This window comes from Balaenoptera acutorostrata, chromosome 4, assembly GCF_949987535.1.
Source record: "Balaenoptera acutorostrata chromosome 4, mBalAcu1.1, whole genome shotgun sequence".
In the NCBI taxonomy this organism is placed as follows: Eukaryota; Metazoa; Chordata; class Mammalia; order Artiodactyla; family Balaenopteridae; genus Balaenoptera; species Balaenoptera acutorostrata.
This window is the reverse complement of record NC_080067.1, coordinates 67299017-67319641: the sequence shown is the minus strand read 5'-3', so window position 1 is coordinate 67319641 and position 20625 is coordinate 67299017. Positions and strand designations below refer to the sequence as shown.

The following is a 20625-nucleotide window of genomic DNA, read 5'->3' as shown; positions in this document are numbered from 1 at the left end:
CTTCACTGTAGTGGAACTCACTTGTCCTCGTGATTGAGAATTATTTCTAGGAAATGTGATTTGAGAATTTAAAAGTTTTTCTTGAAAGGATTTATAGTAGAGTTTTTGAGTCTTTTGGTTGATCTCAAAAGGTTATACCACATTTTGCACCTTGCGCTGGAGAGGGCCGGGCTTGCCTGGTGGCGGGCACAGAGCGCCTGGCTTCATGACAAGGAAGGGAGCCGTGCTCACCTCACACGGTGTTGAGAGCTGAATGGCAGCATGTGCCCAGCACATAGGGATTGTCCAGTTATGGTGGTTCTTCATCTTTTTCCCACCAAGCCGGACTCTTCTCTGCTGCAAAGTACCGGTCATTCTTGCCAGGCAGGGGACTCTGTTCTAGTTTAGAATAGTCTAAACTAATGTCACTTTAAGGAGAGAGAATTTTTGTTAACCCAGCCCTCATTTTGCCAGTAAGGAACCAGGGCGGTCATGTGTGGGAACTGCCCAAGGTCACACTGCTGTGCTTTGACATTTCTGAATATGTAGTTATGTTAAGAACCCTGTGACTTATAGATGAGACAAGAAGTGTTTTTCAGAGATGGGATGGGAGGCTGAGATCACATGGATATTCCATATGGAGTCCAAAATGAAATTCATGTCGTCTGTGGGCAGATCCGGAAAACAGGCAACAAAGACATGTCTGCTCTCTCTGCTTTGTGATGTTTAGAGAAGGAACGTTAGGAAGGTCAAGTTACCTACCTGTGAGAGGCCTTGGGAGGTCAGCGCCCAGCTCCAGAAGCACAAGCCTAACTGTCCATGGCTTTGGCAACTGTCCCTACTCTCCTGTTTGCCCGCTGGGGTATCTTGCTTTCTCATCTTGGCTTCTCTGCTGACACGTGAGCACCCCAAGGCCGTGCTTTCCCTGGCTAGTGTGCCTCTCAGCCTGTGCCACCTCCACTGTCCTCTGAAGTGTGGGGTCCCAGGAGTGCACTCTTAGCTGTCTCGTCTCTCTCCATTCCTGTGGCTTCAGTTATCTCTGTGAGGATGTCTTCTGAGCTCTGGACCCACTGAATATCTCTAAGCTGTCACTCAGTACATACGTCTACTTTGTAGACAGCATGGAACTGTGTCCCAGGCATAGTTCCAGGTCCTCGGACCCCACTACGCAGGCACATCAAATATCACTCCTGGCTTAAGCCGGAAACCTGGGGTCATTCTAGATTTCCCTCTCTCACCTCTCATTTCCAGAATCCAGCCCCTTCTCTCCACTCCCAGTGCCTTAAGTTCAGTCCCTTGTCTCTAACCTGGACTGTTGTTATGATTGTTCTCCAGCTGCTCTCTAAAATGTCCTGTACTTCTCCACAAGGCCACAGAGTGCTAAAAACACTTTAGTCATTTCCTGTTGTCGCCTATGCAAACTCCCTAGTGTGGCTACCAAGGCCCTCCGTGACCCAGCCTCTGCTGCCCGTGGCTGAACCCTTGGCCCCTGGACCCTGCATTCCCACCCGACCCCACTACCCTCCCTCACTACGGGCGGCGAGTCCAGGCCCCTGGCCCACTCTCCGCTGTTGGAAGGCCAGCTCTATTACACTGGTTTCCACGTCTGTCACCCACTGCACTGTAAACCTCCTGAAGGCACCCAGCATTATTCCAGGCACATTGTAAGTGCTTTTTGACTGTTTAGTGAATGAAGAAATCAAAACAAGAAGGACTGCTTTTATTTTTCTGCAGAATGGAGTGTTTTAGTCACCAGTCTCCCAGGTGGCTGACCCAGGCAGGGCCTGGCACACATAAGTCACACAAAGCCAGTGTACCCTGAGCAGGTGTGTAATCTCCCAGTGTCTTCACGGTACGCAGGCTCCTCTGCTGCTGCCTCTTGGGCCATGGCCTGGCCAAGGCAGCTGAACTGCTGCCACTTCGGGCAGTCGTCGTGTCACTTTGCTGTGCCTTTGAGCTAAGATAGGCAGTGGTTTGGGAGAGGAATCTGTATTCTGATGGCCAGGGCTGTACTGCAGTCCTCCCTCTGAGGTGCAGGCTGGATACTGTCCAGATATATGCTTGAGATGGAGCACTGGGTAATTAATGCTGTTTCAACAGTTTTACTAGTAATTGGTTTGCAGTGCATACTGAGGGCTAGTGTCAAATATTCAGGAAGCCTTTGCGTGTGGCCAGGGAGCTGTTTGATACCCTGTCCTGCATTAAACAGACTGACCTATAGCCTGGAGGATTACCTGTACTTAGCTCTGCACAGGAGGGAGAGAAACTTTTATAGCATAGTGGCCAAAGATTTGTGGCAGCTTTATAAGCAAGCCTTTATGGCCATGCTTTAAAATTAGGGATTTTAGGCCTCAGGAAATATCAATTGAAGGCTAATGCCAATTCTCAGTGGAAGCTGAATTGGATGTCCCAAATTTGGCATCATAACGGCTGATTCAAACCCACGTTCTATGGGAAGCACGGCCCCAAGTCTTCCCTGTGATCCCCTCGTCGCGCGTCTCCCCCTGTGTGCCCACGAGCTCTGCGCTGCAGCCTCGCGCAAATCTGGTAATCTGGTAGCCACGGCTTGTCCCCTGTCGGCGGGGTCCAACAGACCCTCCGGGAGGCGGGCTGCAGCCTGGGTGCTGGCGGAGGGCGATCGGCTAGGAATTGTCGCCATCCGGCCCTCGGCCTCTGCGAAGCCAGGTCTAAATTATAAGATAGCATTTAGGGAACTTTGGATTAAATTAGACATTCTTCAAGTTGGACACTTGTGCCTCCGGGCGGTTTCAGTTCCTCCAACCCCAGCCCCGTTTCTGCACCCCGCCAGCCTTACCCTCTTCCCTCACCGGCGCCCCGCTCCAGCCCTGCACAGGCGGCCCTGGCCTCGCAGGGCTGTCGCCCAGCCCTCCGCTCCGTGGGTGGCCACCCCAGGCCGGGGGGCGGGGCTGCGGCGGCGCCGGGAGGGCCGCGAGGGCGGGGCCGCGGGCGGGGGCGGAGCGGCCCGGAGCGCAGGGAGTCCGGCGAGCGCCAGGCGCCGGGGCCGGCATGGCGTGGCCCTGCATCAGCCGCCTCTGCTGCCTGGCGCGGCGCTGGAACCAGCTGGACCGATCCGACGTGGCCGTGCCACTGACCCTGCACAGCTACTCCGACCTCGAGAGCGAGGAGCCGGGACTGGGCGGTGCCACCTCGCGCAGGGGCCCGTCCCTCGCAGGCGCGCGGGACCCCGGCCGGGACGTGCCGCTTACTCAGTACCAGCGGGACTTCGGCGTGTGGACGGCTCCCGCGGGGCCCAGAGATGGAACACTGGGGCGCAAGCCGGGAGCGGGCGGCCGCAGGATCAAGCCCCCCGCGCCCTACAGCCGGGGGGTCTACGTGCTCCCCGTCGGCGACGCAGATGCGGCTGCAGCGGCGACCACATCGTACAGGTATGAGGCTGGGGGCAGGAGAGCGCATCGTACGCAGACCCCCTGGTCCCAGGAGACTGAGCTGGGGAGCCTGGAGGACCAGGGTGGGCGGGAGGGAGGAGGCGCCTGGAGCCCCCATCCCACACGACTTCGAGAGCTGCGGGCGGCCTTCGAGGTCATCCCCTTTGGTTCCTGGCACTGCCAGCGTCTCCTTCGATGCTCCCCGATCAGACTCGGAGTGCGCGAGCACCTCCGTGGCGGCGAGCTCACTACCTCACTCGCTGCCCTCTCGGGCAGTCCTGTCAGAAAGCCTGCCTTCGACCGAGTTAAAATCTGCTTCCCCTTAACTTCCACCAGGTGGGCCTAGCCATAGGAACGGTGCTCGCGGGCCAACTGCCTGAGGCAGCACCTTCTGTGGGGGCATTGGTGGTGAGGACCAAATGCAGAGCTTCCAAGTGGGTGGTCCCCTAGAGATGCCACTGAGTGACTGAGGGCAGCTGACCTGGCTATCACTGAGGACAGGCCTATGTTCTGCCCCTGGGCAACTGAGGGCTTTCTCTCTCCTTGTTACAACGGTGATCAGAAAAATTGGAAATTACGGAAATTACAGCATAGAAAATGAGTATGCCCTTAATCCTACCCCAAATTTGTAGTTCTTTCTAATCCTTAACATGCATTTGAGTGCATATCTGTTTATAATTCTTGCATAGTTAGATTTGTAACTGTACACATTTTTTTTTTCTTTCACGTATCGTGGATGTCATTCCGTGTTACTAGATGCTCTTCTACAACATGAATTTTAATGGATGTGCAGTATTTTATCTTATGGATATACATTATCCATATATTGATATATATGTCCAAATATTAATCTACTCTCATGTCGTTAAATATTTAGGGTGTTTCTAATTTGGGGCTACTTTGATCTAGTTACTTCACTTGCAGAAATTTTCCCTACAGGTAACCTTGAACATGGGGTGGGAGCTAAGGAGTATAAGGTATGTGTCAACAACGTACAGCAGAAAATGGAAACAGTTCCATTGTCCTACTGATGTAGGGGACTGGTTAATTATAGCTCTGCCATAGGATGGGCTACTGGGAAGCCCAGAATGTACTGATAATAGAAGATGTCAAAAAAGATGCAGAACGATACATCTGCTACTATTTGTGTTTTTAAAGGGGTTATTGATGCATACATATCTGCTGAAATAAGCGTAGGATGTCTCTGCATGGATGTGTGAGAAAATGGTAACCTTTAGGGAGAGGAAGAAGGGGAAGAAGTTGTGGATGCTGCCAGGGGTGGAAGGAGACTGAGGGACTTTTCACTCTGCCCTTTTGAACCACTACTTTGTTTTTCTGTTTTTTTCTTTTGGCTGCACCACATGGCTTGCAGGATCTTAGTTCCCCGACTAGGGATGGAACCCATGCCCCCTGCAATAGAAGCACAGAGTCCTAACCACTGGACCACCAGGGAATTCCCTGAACCACTGCTCTAAAAAAAAAAGTACATGTATTACCTTTAACAAAAAATTTTAGAGAAAAAAATCTCCTTTGATCAGCATTCTTGTAGCTAAAGCTTTGCTTATACAGTAATTTCTTTAGTATGAATTCCTACCTGTGGAATTAAGGGCCAAAAGGTATGAACTTTCCCCTTCAATTTTATTACTTTTAAAATCAACTGTATTGAGGTATAATTTCCATATAGTAAAATTCATCCATTATAAGCGTACAGCTGGATGACTTTTGTATACACCTGGGCATCACCACCATAATTCAGACACGTGGAACATTCCGTCTCCCCAGAGGTTCCTTCATGGGCATGCAGGTTTTAAGGAACTCGATGGGGAGTGGCCGTTTCAGGGTGGGTCTTGTGTTCAGGGATGTGTGCTCAAGCTGAGCTGCAGAAATGTAGCCAGGGGTGTCAGGGGCAGGGCAGACACTGAGCTGCAGCACTGGGGCCCCAGCCAGGCAGTGGACGATGCCAACTGCTGCACGACGGGGCCCTGAACCAGCTGGAGGGGCCTTGAATGGTGACAGCTCTGGAAGGCCAGAGGTCCTGGGTGTGCAGCGCCTTCAAGTGGCTGATGTTCCAGGCACAGACGGGGGTGGAACTTGCAGGGAGATAGCTTCAGCTTAGGGAAGGAAGCGCTTTCTAATAAGTAGAACTGACTGCGATGGGTAAGGTCACGTGGTGCTGATCTCCTGCTCACTGGAAGTGTCCAAGCAAAGGCTGGACTTTTAGAAGCCGTCCCTCACCCTTGCTGAGCAGATGGCAGGTTTGAATGTCCTGCTGGGTCTTTCCAGCTCCAGTGATACTAAAGGTACTAGTTATTACTCTCTGCTTGACACGTACCAGGCACCAGGCTTAGGACTTCCCACAGATTATCTCCCCAAGACTTCACAATAACGCCCTGGAATAAGTTGCTGTCCCCATTGTATAGACGAGGAACTTGAGTGGCTGGCACGAGGTCACGCAGAGCAGAGCAGAACCCAAGTGTGTCTTGCCTCAGAGACCAAATCTGTGCCCCCAGTAGGTTATCATCCCCTAAGATGCTGCCTCCTCTGAATCAGGTAGTTGCTTGACCTGTGTCTGGCAGTGGTGGAAAAGTACTGAGCTGGGCAAGAGTTGGGACTCACTAGAGGTCTCCTTCCTGGTATATAAACTTGGTGGGTCACTTGGCCCCTCTGACCCTTTCCTCATCTGTAAAGCAGAAATAGCAAGAGCTTAGCTGCCTGGGTCACCTGGCAGAGACACAGGACCACTGCTGAACTTGGCTCCCCCAGCACCGAGCGAGCCGACCTCAGGGACCCTCCATCTCCCAGCTCTACTACTGGAATGAGCAACTCCATCCCGCCTACCTTCTTGAAAGATGCACATTACCTAAGCGAACTATTTAAAGAAATTTACAAAACAAAGGAAATGAACAGATCCAGAGAGCCCAGGGATACTCCTCTCCACCCCAGCAGGTCCTGCCTCGCCTGGCCCTTGGTCTCCAGGTGAGAACTGACCTGCGTCACTCACTCGGCCAGATGGGCAGCGGGTCCTGCCCACTGCCAGCCTGGGTCCTTCCTCATGACCAGCTCCTCCCAGCGCCTCCCCTCCAGGATTCGGTGTGTCAGCACCCCTGGCCCAGTCATCCCTCTTTCCTTCCTGGGTGAGTCAGTTAAAGGGCCGACAGTCAAAGTGTCAGACTTGACTCCCACTTTTCCAAGTGCCCATCAGGAAGGCTTAGGGAAGTTCAGGGATTTGTTTGAAGCCATGTTGGCCTGAGAACCCAGGCCTCAGGATCCTCAGTCTGGGCGCTCTGCAGTGCCCTGGGTGGCTCCCTGCCCCTCAGCAGGAGGGACTGCGGCCCTCAAGGTCCAGCTGAGGCTCACGTGAGGTGGACAGTGGTGGAAACTGCTTGGTGAGGGGAGGCACAGTGGACTCAGCTAGTCCTGTATTATCGCCTCGGCAGGCCATTAGCCTGCCCGCCTCATCTCCTGGGCAGTCACCAGGCCCTGCCGAGTCTGTCTTCAACATCCCTTCTCCATCCCCACTGCCGGCCCCCCTCTCACCTGGGCTCCAGCACCAGGCCTGCCCCACAAGCAGCCATAGGCACTGCTCTAGCCCCTGGCTCTGGTCACTTCCTGCTCTGGGACCCCTGCAGCCACCCTGGGGCAGCGGGCTTGGGCTCAGCTCAGTGTGGGAACAGAAGGGCACACCCAGGGGAGGACCTGCTTCCCCAGGAGAAACAGAGTAGCAGATGGCTCGGGCAGCTGGTCTTTGAAACCTTGCAGCTTTGGAAGCAAAAGCTATCCAATAGGGCCTTGGCCCAATTCGCCTCCTGGTACCCAAGTGCTGACCACAGAGACAGCTGCTCCCTGCACACGTGTCTTGCCCAGTGGTGCCCAGCTGTGCTGCTAAGGAGAAAAGGCTGCTTTGTTGACCTCAAGGCCGGAAACCTGGCCAGGGCTGTGGATGAGGTGAGATAGGCGTGGACCCAGCCCAAATGTGGGTGCTGCCTCTGGCCATCTGGACCCTTTTCCTCAGAACATCACCTTGGCCAGCGGCTCCTGTGGGCACAGGAGGTCTCTGCCATTTAGTAGGGGAGTTGATAGAATTAAAATAGGTCTTTTTTTTTAAAAAGAGGAATTGAGGAATTAAGTCTTTGTCAAAAGAATGCTACTCTGAGCACTTGGAGCTAGGCCGTGCCAGCCTTGTCACTTCCCTCCAGGTAGCCAACACCTACCCCCCTGTGCAGACCACCGTCCCTCCCTGCTCCTGCACATCAGTGCCAGCGGGCATAGCGCCATACAGAAGCCACAGCGCCAGGCTGTCTTTAGTTTCTTGAGATGGTCACTATGATTTATACTCTTTTGCAGGAGTTAATAAGACAAGTTATTAAAAACTAAACGTAACACTGAGCCTCATTTTCTTCCTCAGTTGTAACCAGGTATGGAGGACCGTGCAGTGTGCTGTCCGGTCTGGCACCTCCTCTGGACATAAGGGCCACCAAAGATGTGGGCTGCAGGCAAGCGACTTTCCCTGGTTCTGGGCCTCTAGGGCCCCTTCAAGTGGCCCGGAGGCAAGATAGGGAGCCCTGGAGGGCAGGGCTGGAACGTGCTGTCTCTGAGGCCCAGCACACGCCGGGAGCTCGCGGTTCGGGATGAGTAGGATCCAGTTGTTGACTGAGCTCTCTGCTTACTCCCCGTGCAGCCTGCGCCTATTGCTCCCCAGCAACGGGAGAGAAAATTTCCGGTGGAGCTGTCTGGGGTACACTTCCTCTGCTAGTTCTGCCTTTGTAAGGGGAGAAAGGAACATCTGCAGCCAGAGCAGCATCTCAGCAGTGGACATTGGTCAGGAATATTCCAGAAGCACGGGGCAAGGGCCGAGGCCTCTGAAGGGTCAGGGGAAGGGACGGGTGACCCTGTGCAAGGTTGTGATGTGTTCTGTTCCAGACAGGAATTCCAGGCTTGGACTGGAGTGAAGCCATCGAGATCCACAAAGGTGAAACCCGCTGCAGTCATCACAACCCACAGCTCTGGGTGGGACAGCAGCCCCGGGGCTGGCTTCCAGGTGAGTCCGAAGCTGGTGCTGCAGGGCGAGGGGCTGGGTGCCTGGCTGCAGGGGGTGTGAGGACAGAGGCTTTTTTTCCAGGTTAGGGACTAGGAGTCAGGTTTGGATGGTGTAGGATGGCATTATGCCAGGGACAGTGGTGTCTGAGCACCCAATTGTTCCTCGCGAACAGAAAGCCAAGGTGCTGCTTTGTCGTTAGCCACGTGTGTGTCCCCCTAGTGCTGACTTCTCTGGGGAGCAGGGTGTCCCCTCCCTTCTAAATCCCAATCTTACCCTTGAGCACTGACCCCTAGTGACAAGCTGTCTAAGCCCCGGCGTTCGTGTAAGGAGCTGGAAGGGGGGTGGGGCTGTTCAGCTTCCTGACTCAACCCAAAGGAGGCTTCAGGGAGAAACGAAGGTCCACGTGCTCCATCTGGCCAATGTCCACTAACGCAGGAACCCCGCCCACTGCAGACCCTTCAGGTTAGCAGTCCCAACTCTCGAGGACGAAGAGGAGGGGATTGTTTTCCTGGAGCTGCGGGGAGGGGGGAAAGTCGAGGGAAAGGCCCACCGATCTGTGGCCACATTTCATTTTCCAGGTCCCTGAGGTGAGGAAGAAGTTCGCCCCTAACCCCTCAGCCATCTTTCAGGCCTCGGCTCCCCGGATCCTCAACATGTGATTGCCCATGGAGAGAAGCGAGCAGCCACAGAGGATCAGAACCCACTGCCGGGGGACTGGGGTGAGGTCTCAGGACCAGACGGCCCCTGCTGTCAGAGGGGGAGGGTCCTCCGTTCTCACCGTGGGGCACTACTTCCTCTCCAAGCTGCACAAGGCCGCGGGCAGAGCAGAGGCACAGAGGGACACAGCACCACCCAGCTCAGCTCTGGGCCTCAGAGACGTGTGCGGAAGCCTTCAGATCGTTTTTAATTGCCTCTTTTGGCCACCCTTCATTTTTTAAATCTGAAGAACTTGATCAATTCTGTGAACTGAATTGGTCGCTGGGGGCTGAGGAACATGGACATAACAGGTCCTTGAAAGATCCAGTAATGTCCACGTTATTGTTTTTGCAGGCTGCACGATAATTTTATAACCTATGGTAACCCAAGGTGGTGTCCTTGGATAGTCCCACCAACGGCCCCACATGTTCAGGCTGCAGAAGAAGTCTTTCTTAGGTTATCACCTGCATGTGACTCATGATGATGCTAAGTAACCAGGAAGGAGTTTCCCAAGGAAGCAGAATATCAATCATCATAGGGTTTCAGTTTTAAAGACAATTTCTTTATGGCCAAGACGACCCTGGTTTTAACAAAACATTTCTTGGCATGAGTGAAGTACTGAGTGAATGACATTTACCTTAGTATTACTGACTCCAGTTTTGTTCCCTTAACGTATTGATGACTAGATGGGAACTACTATACTAAGAACTGGGAGCTTCTTTGGGAGAAGGGTGGCATTCGCTTCATTCCCTGGAAGACCTGAAAACGTCATCTCATTACAGGGAGCTCACTAGCTGTTGAGGCAGCTCATTCTGTTTTTGGAAGGCCCTCTCCTGACTTTCTTGACAAATTCCAGCCAGTGCAGCCACCTGGAACTAGCCCGGTCCCCTCTTTGCACAGCAGCCCTCGAAACAGTTGAAGGAGTTTGTGTTCCTTTTAGAGATTAGAGGCACAAGCGAAGGACAGTTTTGGTAAGGAAGCTCAAGGATTTCCCTTTGGATCTTTACCCCTTTCCAGCCCTCAGGTGGCTTAGCCAGGTGAGCATTTACTTTCACCACAGGAGGTGGCATTCAGGTTTTAGAAGCAGCTCAGAGCGGAGGCGGGGCCGTGTTTCCAGCTCAGGCTGCGAGGGGCCGTCAGTCCCCTCAGAGGTGCTAGCTCCCAGCTCTGGCACGTTCCAGCAAAGGAAATGCTCTGAGAGAATCATTTTAAAGGGAAAAGCAAAACCATATGCTTACACAAAGGGTTCTATTATTTCAGACTTCATTGGTTTTGCATGTTAGATGCTTCTAAGGGAAAAGAGACTGCGTGCTGGGCATTCTGTGAGAAGCAAACAGATGAATGGTTACAATCTCAGATTTTACTAAAACGCAAACATACTGTTTCAATTTAACTTATTTCTTTAAATTAATTATAAACACGAACGCCTTCTCATGTCTTCCTTTATCCCCTCTTAGAGGACTGAATGTGCCATGGCTACTGCTGCTCTCCCTTGGAGGCTTGTAGATTCTGAGAACGCTGACCGTGGGCTGCAGTCGCACTGGTGTCGTATGTAGTAATATTTAACAGAACCCACGAACTTCCTCTTTTACACTTACTTACCCATATCCCCCCAACCCCGCCAGGAGCCTAGAGTAAAAAGACTGTCTTTGAAGCTAGTCTTGGGCTCAAATCATCTTGGCTTCTCCACTCACTAGCTGGGAGCAGTTTAAGCGTCTGTTTCCTTATCTGCAAAGTATGGGTAATGCCACTCCCCTCCCCACCCTCCCAAGAGAATGTGTTTATGTGCAGCGTGCTTAGTACAGTAAATGGCCAACAAAGCACAGCTGCTGTACTCTCCTGCCCAAGCACCCCTTCCCGGGAGCCTGCTTTACTCCCATCTGCAGCTTTGGTCCATCTGATGCCACTGACAGGCCCTCTCAGTAGCCCCTGCCTGTGTCACACCGCATAGCCAGCCATGCCCATCCCTCCCCCAGAGCCTGTCCCAAGAGCCCATTCACTGAGCTGGGGTAAAGCAGGCTCCCATGCTGGCAGTGTTGGCTCCGCAGCAGCGGTGGGAGCACCACCGCCTGGGAGAGGCCTGACCTCTGGAAGGCACCCTGCACACCCAGGAACAAACAGCTTTTCAAAAACACCCCAACCCAACAGCCTTCCGTACTAGACTTCATTAATTATTAGATCTGGATTCTGAAGCAGCAGCTTCCTCCCACTAGGTCTTAATAAGGCCTTAACATTATGTTACCGGAGTCGCCTTCAGAAGCAACTGAGATAACAGCCTCAACCACGCGGTCCCAACTCACCTAGGTCATATGTATGACACAAACAGACGAAGACCGAAAGGAACGCGCTGGAATACTGATGGTGGCTATCTTTGAGACGGGGAACTATGGATAATTAAAAATTTTTTACACCTTAGAATATTTGCTAAAAGTTTCTATATAATTAATTAGCATTTTTATATTAAATTAAAAAGCAGTTTAATCTGCTTGTTAGGTAATTTTAGCCAAAGGAAAGAGTTCAAATTAATTATTCCATGACCAAAGTTAGCACTGCAGTAGCAGCCTGGACCAGCCGTGAGGAGGCCCAACCACAGGGAAGCCCCTGGGTCCTTTCACCCACAGTCATTTAGACCAAGACTGACGGCTCCGTAGTGAGTCGAACTCAGAAAAACCCATTACAAACGCTAATACTTTCATCCTTGTAATAACTCCAGGATTTTTTGCCAAACTCCAAAAAGCAGCTTTTGAGAGAACCTTGGCCATGCAGCCCACCCTGGGCCAACGGGGGACCCTTTGAGCAGGATCAGCTCCGCTGGCCTCACTCACACAGGTGCCTTCAGTCAGTTAAGAGGGAGCCCCCGATTAAGGTACTGTGACACTGTCTGTCCTGTGGGTCCTGTCAAAACCGTGGCTGACACAAATAACGTTCAAGAAGGGGGCCTAATCAATGCCCCTATTCTCCTTCCTCCAGACCATTCAACTCCCTAAAGGTTGACACTAAGTGAAGCCTGGTCCCAAGAAAGCTACATACTTGGATTGTATCACAGGGCCTCCTCCCCAAAGAACTTCTTACCTTTGAAGAACCAAAGCTTTCAAAGCTTTTAGTTCTTATTAAGGGTGGATATAAATAATAGTCATTTCTGAAATATTTCTGCACTTGCTGTTAATTTTTTAGCCACTGTGATGGCAGATGGTCCCAGCAGGACTGGGTCACAGGAGTAACTTCTTTCTGGCCTCAGCACAGACCCATTCTTGCCAGACGAACCACTGTGCTTCTTGATTGGACAACAGGAGCTGTTTTACTCTTTGCCTTGGCTTTGAGGAGGCTCTGAGCTCAATCATCAGGTAGTTTTCCTTTGCTCCAAGCTGTCAGAAACCACTATGGCCAGGACCAACATGCATTTTTCCAAAACTTTTTCAGATTTTTATATAACTGTAATCCTTATTTTAAGTAGCTGCAAATTCTTTTTGGAAAGAAGTGGAAGAATTAATTCAAGTACACAAACACCTATACCTTTGCCTCATCCCAGCTCTTTTTGACCTAATGTAAGAAAAACCCTACCAAAGTCTAGTGCTCCAAACTCAGAAAAACCCATCACAAATACTGAAAGATTTATTGTAGATATTTTTGTTACACAATTATGTTACATATTATGATACAAATACATTTGCAACATTAACATATATGGGGACTGTTAAATCGCTTACTATTTCTTCTGCAAAAAGATAATTTCTTGAGGCTTTCACACCTCTAGTAACTGGCTCTGTTCTCATTTGGGTCAAATCTTCACCCTTTAGCTCTGAGTCGCAGTCCACTGCTGAGTGAGTCTACACTTGCCCATTAACCCTGCCTGGAGTATTTTATGTCTGGAATATCTGAGCCTTTACTACTAAACTGTTCTATTACTAAGCCAGGACATGCCCTCTGCCTTACTGAGTAATTTCCCTCTGCAGCTGCAGTCCTCAGATGCTGAAAAAAGAAGGGCAGATTTCTCGTAGTTGCCTCCCTGCCTTCTCCTGACTCAAACATCTAGAGGATTCATGAAAACATGAATTATGTTGCTTGGATAAAAGTTTCTTTGGCTCTGACTCACAGCTTTCAGTTTTTCTTGGAGCAGATTCCTAACCGCTGAGAATAAATTCTTTACTTCTACACAGACTGTCAGGAAGATTGGGGTAAAGTGTCTATAATGAAACTGGACATCATGCAGGGCACGGCTAACTCTCCTTTTTCCGTCCACTTCTGCCTCCCACTGAGATGGCCTCTGCTTATGACACAATCTGTTCTCACTGCTTCTGAGCACTGACATCCCTGTGTCTTGGCTTTGACAGTCCTTTCTCTACCTTTAAGGCACTCACAAGTGTTTAAAACACTTTTCTTCTTGGGAAAAACTCCTTGACAGAGAAGAACAAGACACCAAATCCACTGGATAGGATGAACTGTCCAAGGGGCTGCTCCCCACCGGCCACTCAAAGCGGATTCAGCAACAGAAGCTCCTGCAGACCACGCCAATGGTGAGGAACCAGCTCTCTGCCCGGCACACACTCAAAACTGGCCTGAGTCTGCCAAGTGCCTGGGCTTTGTGGGTGCTGTCTATGGCTAAGAGCTTCTCGGTTGTAGTCGAACCTTTTCCTGACCTATGCTGGGGTCTGTCCATCCCGTGCCGATGCTCTGAGACTGGCTGTGGTAATGCTCCTGTGTTCCATGACAGAAGCGTTCTCAGTCTGCAGCCTCCCAGGCTTGTGTGTCTTCCACGCAGCATCACTGCTCCCTGAGCCGATCCTCGGGGTCTGAGTGCCGAAGCCCAGCCCGCCTCCAGATGTTATCAGGGTAACTGGGCGGGGTGCCTGTAACCCCAGCCCACAGAATGGGTGAAATCTCTAGCTTGCCAGACTCATTTTCCGCCTCCTGGAGGGAGACTCAGGCCCAAGGTGCCCCCTGGAAAACACGCAGAGGACAGAAGGGCCTGATGCATGGGGCCTGACGCTGCTCTGAGACCCCGATGGAGCCTGCACAGAGAGGGAACAGATACAGGCTGACAGAGCATGCATCCACTCACGGCTTCCCTCTAGAATCGGGAAACAAACTTCTCTCCTAAAAGGATCTGACCTGGGGCTGAACACTGGTGTTACTAAGTGGAGGCAATGGCTGAGTGGCCGTCATACTCTGAGGCACACAGAAAACGACCTTCTCTCCCGAACGGAAGAGCCATCCCAGTTCAAGACTTCGAGTCCTGCTTTCCTAGGCGCGTCTTCATTCTGTTCACTGATCTTCATTCAATATCCCCATGTGTTTGTTTGTGAGGAAGTCCAGAAAAGGAGTGTTGCAAATGGCCTGGTGGATGTTACTCACTGTAATTTCTTTGGGAATCCTGGTCCAAAACACAAAGATGTTAGTGATTCTCTCAAATATCTAAATAATTTAATCCATTAAGTTACCGAAAGGACCATCCCATGCACAGGCTCTAGTAGATGGATGGGGACGATGATGAGTGATAGGCATGGTTTAGGGCCACTCTGGGGATGGGGAGCGGCCAGGTGCCTTCTCTCTCCCCCTCTTCTTTCCCACTAATTCCTTTGACTCTGGTGGAGATGTGGCCTACCCTCTTCCCGGTCAGCCCTATTTAGGGCTCATATATGACTTCCTACCACAGGCATGAGATGGATTTCAAGAAGGTGGTTGAATGATTAAGAAGAAGAAGAAAAAAAAGACTGGGGATTGAGAAAAGAGAAAGGAAGTAAAGCAGAACAGAATGTCATTGCTGTAATTCAGTCTCAGCCGAATGAAAGATGACTCAATGCACCACAGAGCCCATCTCTTGGAAAGATGGGAGATGGAGTTATGGCAGGCCAAGTGTGATGTTCAATGTTCTTATCAAAAGCACTCAGGTCACTCTGTGTCTTCACAGTTGGGACCATAGAGGCGAGCAGGGGCTGCAGAGGCACTCCGCCCACTCCTGGATCTCCAGCAGGATAAGAACCGGCATTACTAGAACTCCTTTGTTCCCCACTTTTTGTAAAGACCTCTCTACACTGCCTGATGTGTTACATTCCTGTCAAGTCTGAGCTAATCATATTCCTCTGATTTAGGTCTCTTCATGTCCTCAGGTATTCTGTTAAAGTTATATAAATTTATGACAGCCTTTAAGCACAACAGAATAAAATAAATTTGTTTCCTTTGAAAGGAATGCCTGTCTATCATTCTTTCAGGGCCCAGGAAAAGAGCAAAATTCAGCGTCCCAATCAATGACAATTAGAGAGGCTGCAAAGAGCATTGGTGAGCCTGTGGGTATAGAGCCAGTGAGATCCAAGTTTAACTCTAGGTTCTATCATGTATTTGCTGAGAAAGCCAGGCAAGATTACCTTTCAGAGCCCGGTTTCCTGATTTCTAAAAAGGGAGTATGAGTTCTGAAATGAACAACAAATTAGGTAATATATGCAGTGCCTGGCCCTAAATCTGACACGAAAGAAACACTGCTATTATCTTCAATGGCACCGAATTGGTATTTGTTCAGCCCTGTAACATATCAGAGTCCTACTGAACAGGGTCTATGCAGTAGAGACGGGGAAGATACAGACCTCTCACAACCACGAGACTGTCTCAGAACAACCAAGCAGACCCCCAAGTCTGTCTGCCTCTGAGAATGTCCCAAGCACTGACACCTCCTACTGAACTGACTTAGGTCTAAAACATCATGATGGGCAACTAAACTGTGAAGAAATATCTGTCAGCCTGATACCACCAACTAAAGAGATAACGGTACCTGTTGTGAGATGCTGCCTGGTATCCAACCGCCAAAGCCTGTCTCAGGATGTCACTGACCAGCTGCTCTGTAGCCTACAACAGAAGATGCTGTTACTCTCAAAAGGGCCACCTGCTTGCTGGCAAGAAGGGATGCAGCTGATCCCATCCCATACCCTAAACTTGGAAACAGCTGTATCTAAGGATCAAAAGTTCTTAAGGAAAAATTACAGGTTCGAATAATAGACCACAAATAATAGCCCACAATTACAGAGGCTATGATTCTGAGAAATTATGAAGGGGGTAATTTTCATTAATCAGACATTATTTTTAAGGAGAACAGGTGAGGGCTATTTGTGAGGTATCCCTGCTCCTGGAGGAGATCTACCAGGAAAGGAATTGCTGAGCTAGGATCCGGCTGGGTAAGGAACCTGGTTTTGTCATCCTCTCACCGAGGGATGGGACAGTTGTGGCTGTTTCTGTTGTTGTGATATGTGAGTCACCTCCTTAAGCACTGAGACCTCTGACTCTCACCTCAGGCTACTTAAAAAGCACTTGAAATGGCACTGAAAGATATCATTAGAGTGACATCAGCACAGAAACTCTTGTAGAACTACAATTTAATTCACTTAAAAATCAGAAGGAAAAAAAAGAGAAAACTTTAAGCCCAAATAAGCTGAGAAATCGTAAAGCCTGTCATCTCTGTTCCACTTCTGTCCTTGTCTTACTCAAAGCAGCCTGGCATCCAGGCTGTCCTGCCTGGCTGGCCCCTCAGCGCGTCAGCCCCTGACGGCAGCTCACGGCCCCTCTGCTGCCCACAGGCACCCACCTTCAAAATCATGTCCTCCACCACCGACGCATACACGTTCCTATGCAGCGCCACAGGCTGCAGGGTGATCCCAATCTGGAAGAGCAGAAGAAAGCCATTTGTTCCTATGTCTGCGTGAAAAACAAGCACGCTTCTGATACCCAAGATGATGTCCGGGTGGAAGAATAACTCCACAAACATTCTGGACAAAACTCATGGAGAAGTAACACAGAATATAACAACCAGAAAATCTGTTATCCTACCACTCCATGTTTCTAAGGGATTGTTAAAAATGCTATTATAATCCTGCTCTTACCCCCAAATCTCCTTCATGAGAGAACATAGGATTTGCCATGAATTCTGACAGTGGGAGCAACATATTGGAAAGCCTGGAATCAGACTCTGAGGCCCTATTTGCAATAGGTGATGAAGATATACTTGGAAACGGCCCCATTTGTCATCTCCTTCTGTAGGTGAAAAAAAAACTAGTCTTTCATCACTTGGATCCCAAGCAGCCGTGCAGCAGGCAGATGCTGAAGCGAGGCTGCGTTCCACTGGAGGTAGGTAGATAATTCTCTCCTGTACCATAAGGGCACTGAGTGCCACGTCCACACCCTGGCAGGGCACTTGGGAGCTATTACAGTGTCAGGGAGAGCTCATTATGACATGCCTCATGAGGGAAAGGTGCTTCTACTGAGGCAAATGAGAAAAGAGGAGATGAAAAGTAAAAAACTGCCTACATCTAGCTGCCTTTGCTTCAGTTTCATGTTCAACGAGCAGCCTCGCTATACATGTAATTCATTTTCCTGCCCAAGGGCCCTGATGTAGGAAGGCAGGTGCCCAGAGAGCAGAGCCCAGGTTTACCAGGCAGAAGGAAGTCATACACCTGCTTCACCAGAAAGTCTGGTATCAGTTTCTAAGGCTGAACGTCTGAGCACCTTGCACCTGGTTAGGGATCCAGCAGCACAGGCCTTAGTCCCCTACCTTCTGCGTGATGTCACCAATAAATTCAGAGCCTGGTGTTGGTGGCAGGTAGAATTTCATTTCTTCCTGTTTCTCGTCCTGTTCTTTTTTGATGTTTATCTTTAACGGCTCTGAGAGGTTGAGGATGTCCACCTCCTCCTCATTCTCTGGCTCTCTTTTCTGAAACTGCTGCAGGTCCTCCAGTTTCCGGCAGAGGTTGTCAGCAGAGGAGAATGATGACGGGCACTCTAAATGAGAGGTAATCAGTCTTATGACAGCTGTGGTGACAAAAGAAAGGGACTTTCTATCTCCGAGGGACCAATAGCCTGAGACCCAGAGAAGAAGGGTAAGTATCAAGGGAGCTGACCTTCTTTCTGGTTCTAAAATTCTATGGATCTATAATTATGAGAACTAGTAATTTATAAGGGAGACAAGCACCAAGACAGGCATCTTGTGTTAAAACATATGTGCTGTTAAGGACACTCTTAAGTCAAAACAGCACATAATTCATACTTATACCACCAAAAACGAGGCCATCCTCCCACTCCACTAATTTTTTTTCAAATTTTAAATCTGGAGAATTTAGAAATGTACAATGAAGCAATTAAAAATCATCCATGTTCTGCTTAGAGATAAGTACTACTAACATTTTAGTGTATACCATGCATCCAGTCTTTAATAAGTTGATTTATACAAAGCCCAACAAAGAGTATTAGAAGTTTAAAGCCAGCAGGGGCTCTGGGAATCTTCTAGTGCATCCCTTTCACTTTACAGATAAGTAAGTGAGGTCCAGACTGGGACAAGATGGGAGTTAAGGGCAGCCAGCAGGGTGGAGGTACAGCATCCAGCTCCTGGCTTTCTCTGTTTTGGCAGGATGCTCACAGATCAATCAGTCTTATTAACAGAGAGCCTAGTACAGGTAAGTATTGTGCTTTACATACACTACGGGTGAAGCACAGAAGTAATCGACATGGTCTCTGCTCTCCAAAAAGCTTAGATATAAATCTGACAAACCCTCAAGGTTCTGATATTAAACACCACTGGAGGTCAGAGAAAGGAGAGGCCACCCTGCGTTAGGGCTCTGGGGAAAGCTTCATGGAGAAGATGGGACTTGTGCTGAGTCTTAAGGGATCCCCCCCAGACCCTCCCTGTGCTCCAGGTTCCCTCAGACTAGGAGGTGGAGCATCTGTTTTTCTACAGAAATGGGGTTGAGAGGAGAAAACACTCCTTATTCATTAAGGTGAAATTCAAAATATTTTCCCCGTATGTGTTGTATACCCAGTTCCCCTGCACCCCTGTCCACATATAGCTCAGTTATTTGTGTCTTTATCATAAAACAATTCATTTTATCTGCAACATTATTAGTTGTTTAAACCTGTGCCTCCAGCACAGTGCACTTCCAGGCTAGGTTTTGGAGATAAAGTAACAAATAAGATATCGTCCCCATCTTCAGGGAGAAGACTCGTCTGTGTGAGGGTGGCTATAAGGTCACAAAGGAAGAAGTCACTTCTGCCACAAGGAAAGGAGTTTGATCAAGAAGGTCTTCAAAGGAGAAATGATGCTGAGGAAGGGGGCTCCTGAATGAACAGTGTGTTCCTGTTGCACGTCACGGGCCAGAACATTCCTGGCTGGGGCACAACACTCGGGACACTTGGGCACAAATAGTTCTGTAGGGACCATCCTGGGGGGTGGGCGGGACACCCAGGGTGGGCTCCTGTTCTCTGAGGCAGCTCTTGGAGTCCTCAGGTCCCTTCACCTCAGCTGAAGGAAAGAGCACTGAAAACTGCTGGGGCTGACGTGGCCCGAAAACCATGGAGGCTGAGAGGTGACCGTGGGCTCCAAGGAAACACCTCTCGGCTGCCGATGGTGCTCCGAGTCCCACCAGTGCTCACCTGGCTCACTGTCAATCTGGGTCAGCACATCCTCGATCGAGTCCCCGTCGCTCCTCAGGCTTTCGGGGTCAGGTGGGGTGTAGCCATGGCAGCGACACCAGTGAGCGATGTGCTTGGTTTTAAGCGGAGTCAGGTGATGAAATCTTGGATTCTTTTCCAGTATTTCTTGTAAGACTTTTCGCATTGTCATCGCTCTTTGCCACTTAAACAAATTGAGGGGGGAGGGGGAGAATTCTTCAACTTAGTGTGTTCAAATAAATCACCCAACTGTAAACTACCATGCTAACTTGTTAGAATAATTTTTTTCTAAGGAAAAAAAAATCTGATGGTGTTACTCCTCAGTTTTTAAAAAAAGTAAAAGAACTCTTACCTAATGCTTATAAAATAAAACTGAAATTCCTAGGTTTGGCCTATAAGGTGTTTCACCTGGTCTTAACCTGTGATCTCTCCCACTTCCCCAACCTTCCCAGCCTTACCCAAAGTCATCACACTGACTTTCTCAAAGCTTCCTAAGCATGCCTTTGTACCTGCTACTTCCTCTTATAACCTTACTGTCTGGCATAGCTGCTACCACACTGAGTAATAAATACTTGACTTAATTTTAATATAATTCTTTAAAATTTTTTAGAAATTTTTACCAATGCAGGAAAAAGTAGATCTTTCAAAGGCTAGCTACATGTCTTTGGAGAATGAGATTTTAACTAAGGAAAAAGTTCTACCATCAAATATTTAACGAGGGACTTCCCTGGTGGTCCAGTGGTAAAGCAATCTGCCTTCCAATGCAGGGGACGCAAGTTCGATCCCTGGTAGGGGAGCTAAGATCCCACATGCCATGGGGCAACTAAGCCCGCACGCCGCAACTACTGAGCTCGAGCACCACAAACTACAGAGCCTGCGCGCCACAACTAGAGAGAGAAAACCCACATGCCACAACTAGAGAGAAGCCTGGCACCGCAACAAAGAGCCTGTGTGCAGCAATGAAGACCCGACACAGCCAAAAAATAAAGTTAAAAAAAAAAATTTAACGAAACATGCTGCAAAATTTATCATTGCTCCATGTGACGAGGTTTATGGAAGCAGCCAGAATGCACATGTGTTTTG

General features: G+C 49.7%; 2 protein-coding genes across 15 annotated transcripts in view; one reads left to right on the top strand and one right to left on the bottom strand.

The window, feature by feature from the left end:
• Positions 1-2963: 2963 nt before the first annotated feature.
• MAP6D1 (MAP6 domain containing 1) lies at positions 2964-19531 on the top strand. Of its 8 annotated transcripts, XR_009008088.1 has the most exons (7): positions 2964-3386; positions 8307-8424; positions 9003-10157; positions 10578-10668; positions 11834-11986; positions 17828-17978; positions 19086-19531. XR_009008088.1 is itself a non-coding variant. In XM_057544968.1 (3 exons), exons 1-3 carry the CDS (start codon positions 3007-3009, stop codon positions 9081-9083), a joined length of 579 nt encoding a protein of 192 aa, XP_057400951.1. In that variant the 5' UTR covers positions 2964-3006; the 3' UTR covers positions 9084-10568. The 8 variants fall into 8 exon arrangements, 3 of the variants coding, with proteins under 3 accessions (XP_057400951.1, XP_057400952.1, XP_057400953.1); XR_009008090.1 differs by having other exon boundaries at positions 9003-9143; positions 10578-11986; XR_009008089.1 differs by lacking the exon at positions 10578-10668.
• Positions 12720-20625, bottom strand: part of YEATS2 (YEATS domain containing 2) — a 119733-nt gene continuing 111827 nt past the window's right edge. For 6 of the 7 annotated variants that reach the window (XM_007195339.3, XM_057544965.1, XM_007195341.3 and 3 more), the window contains 5 exons: positions 19525-19726; positions 17654-17880; positions 16691-16765; positions 15884-15957; positions 12720-14491 (listed from right to left, as the gene is read on the bottom strand). In XM_007195339.3, the coding sequence (XP_007195401.2) occupies positions 14383-14491; positions 15884-15957; positions 16691-16765; positions 17654-17880; positions 19525-19726 (687 nt within the window). In that variant the 3' untranslated portion in view covers positions 12720-14382. Of the gene's footprint in view, positions 14492-15883; positions 15958-16690; positions 16766-17653; positions 17881-19524; positions 19727-20625 lie in introns of those variants that run through there. The other variant, XM_007195342.3, reaches the window with a different exon arrangement.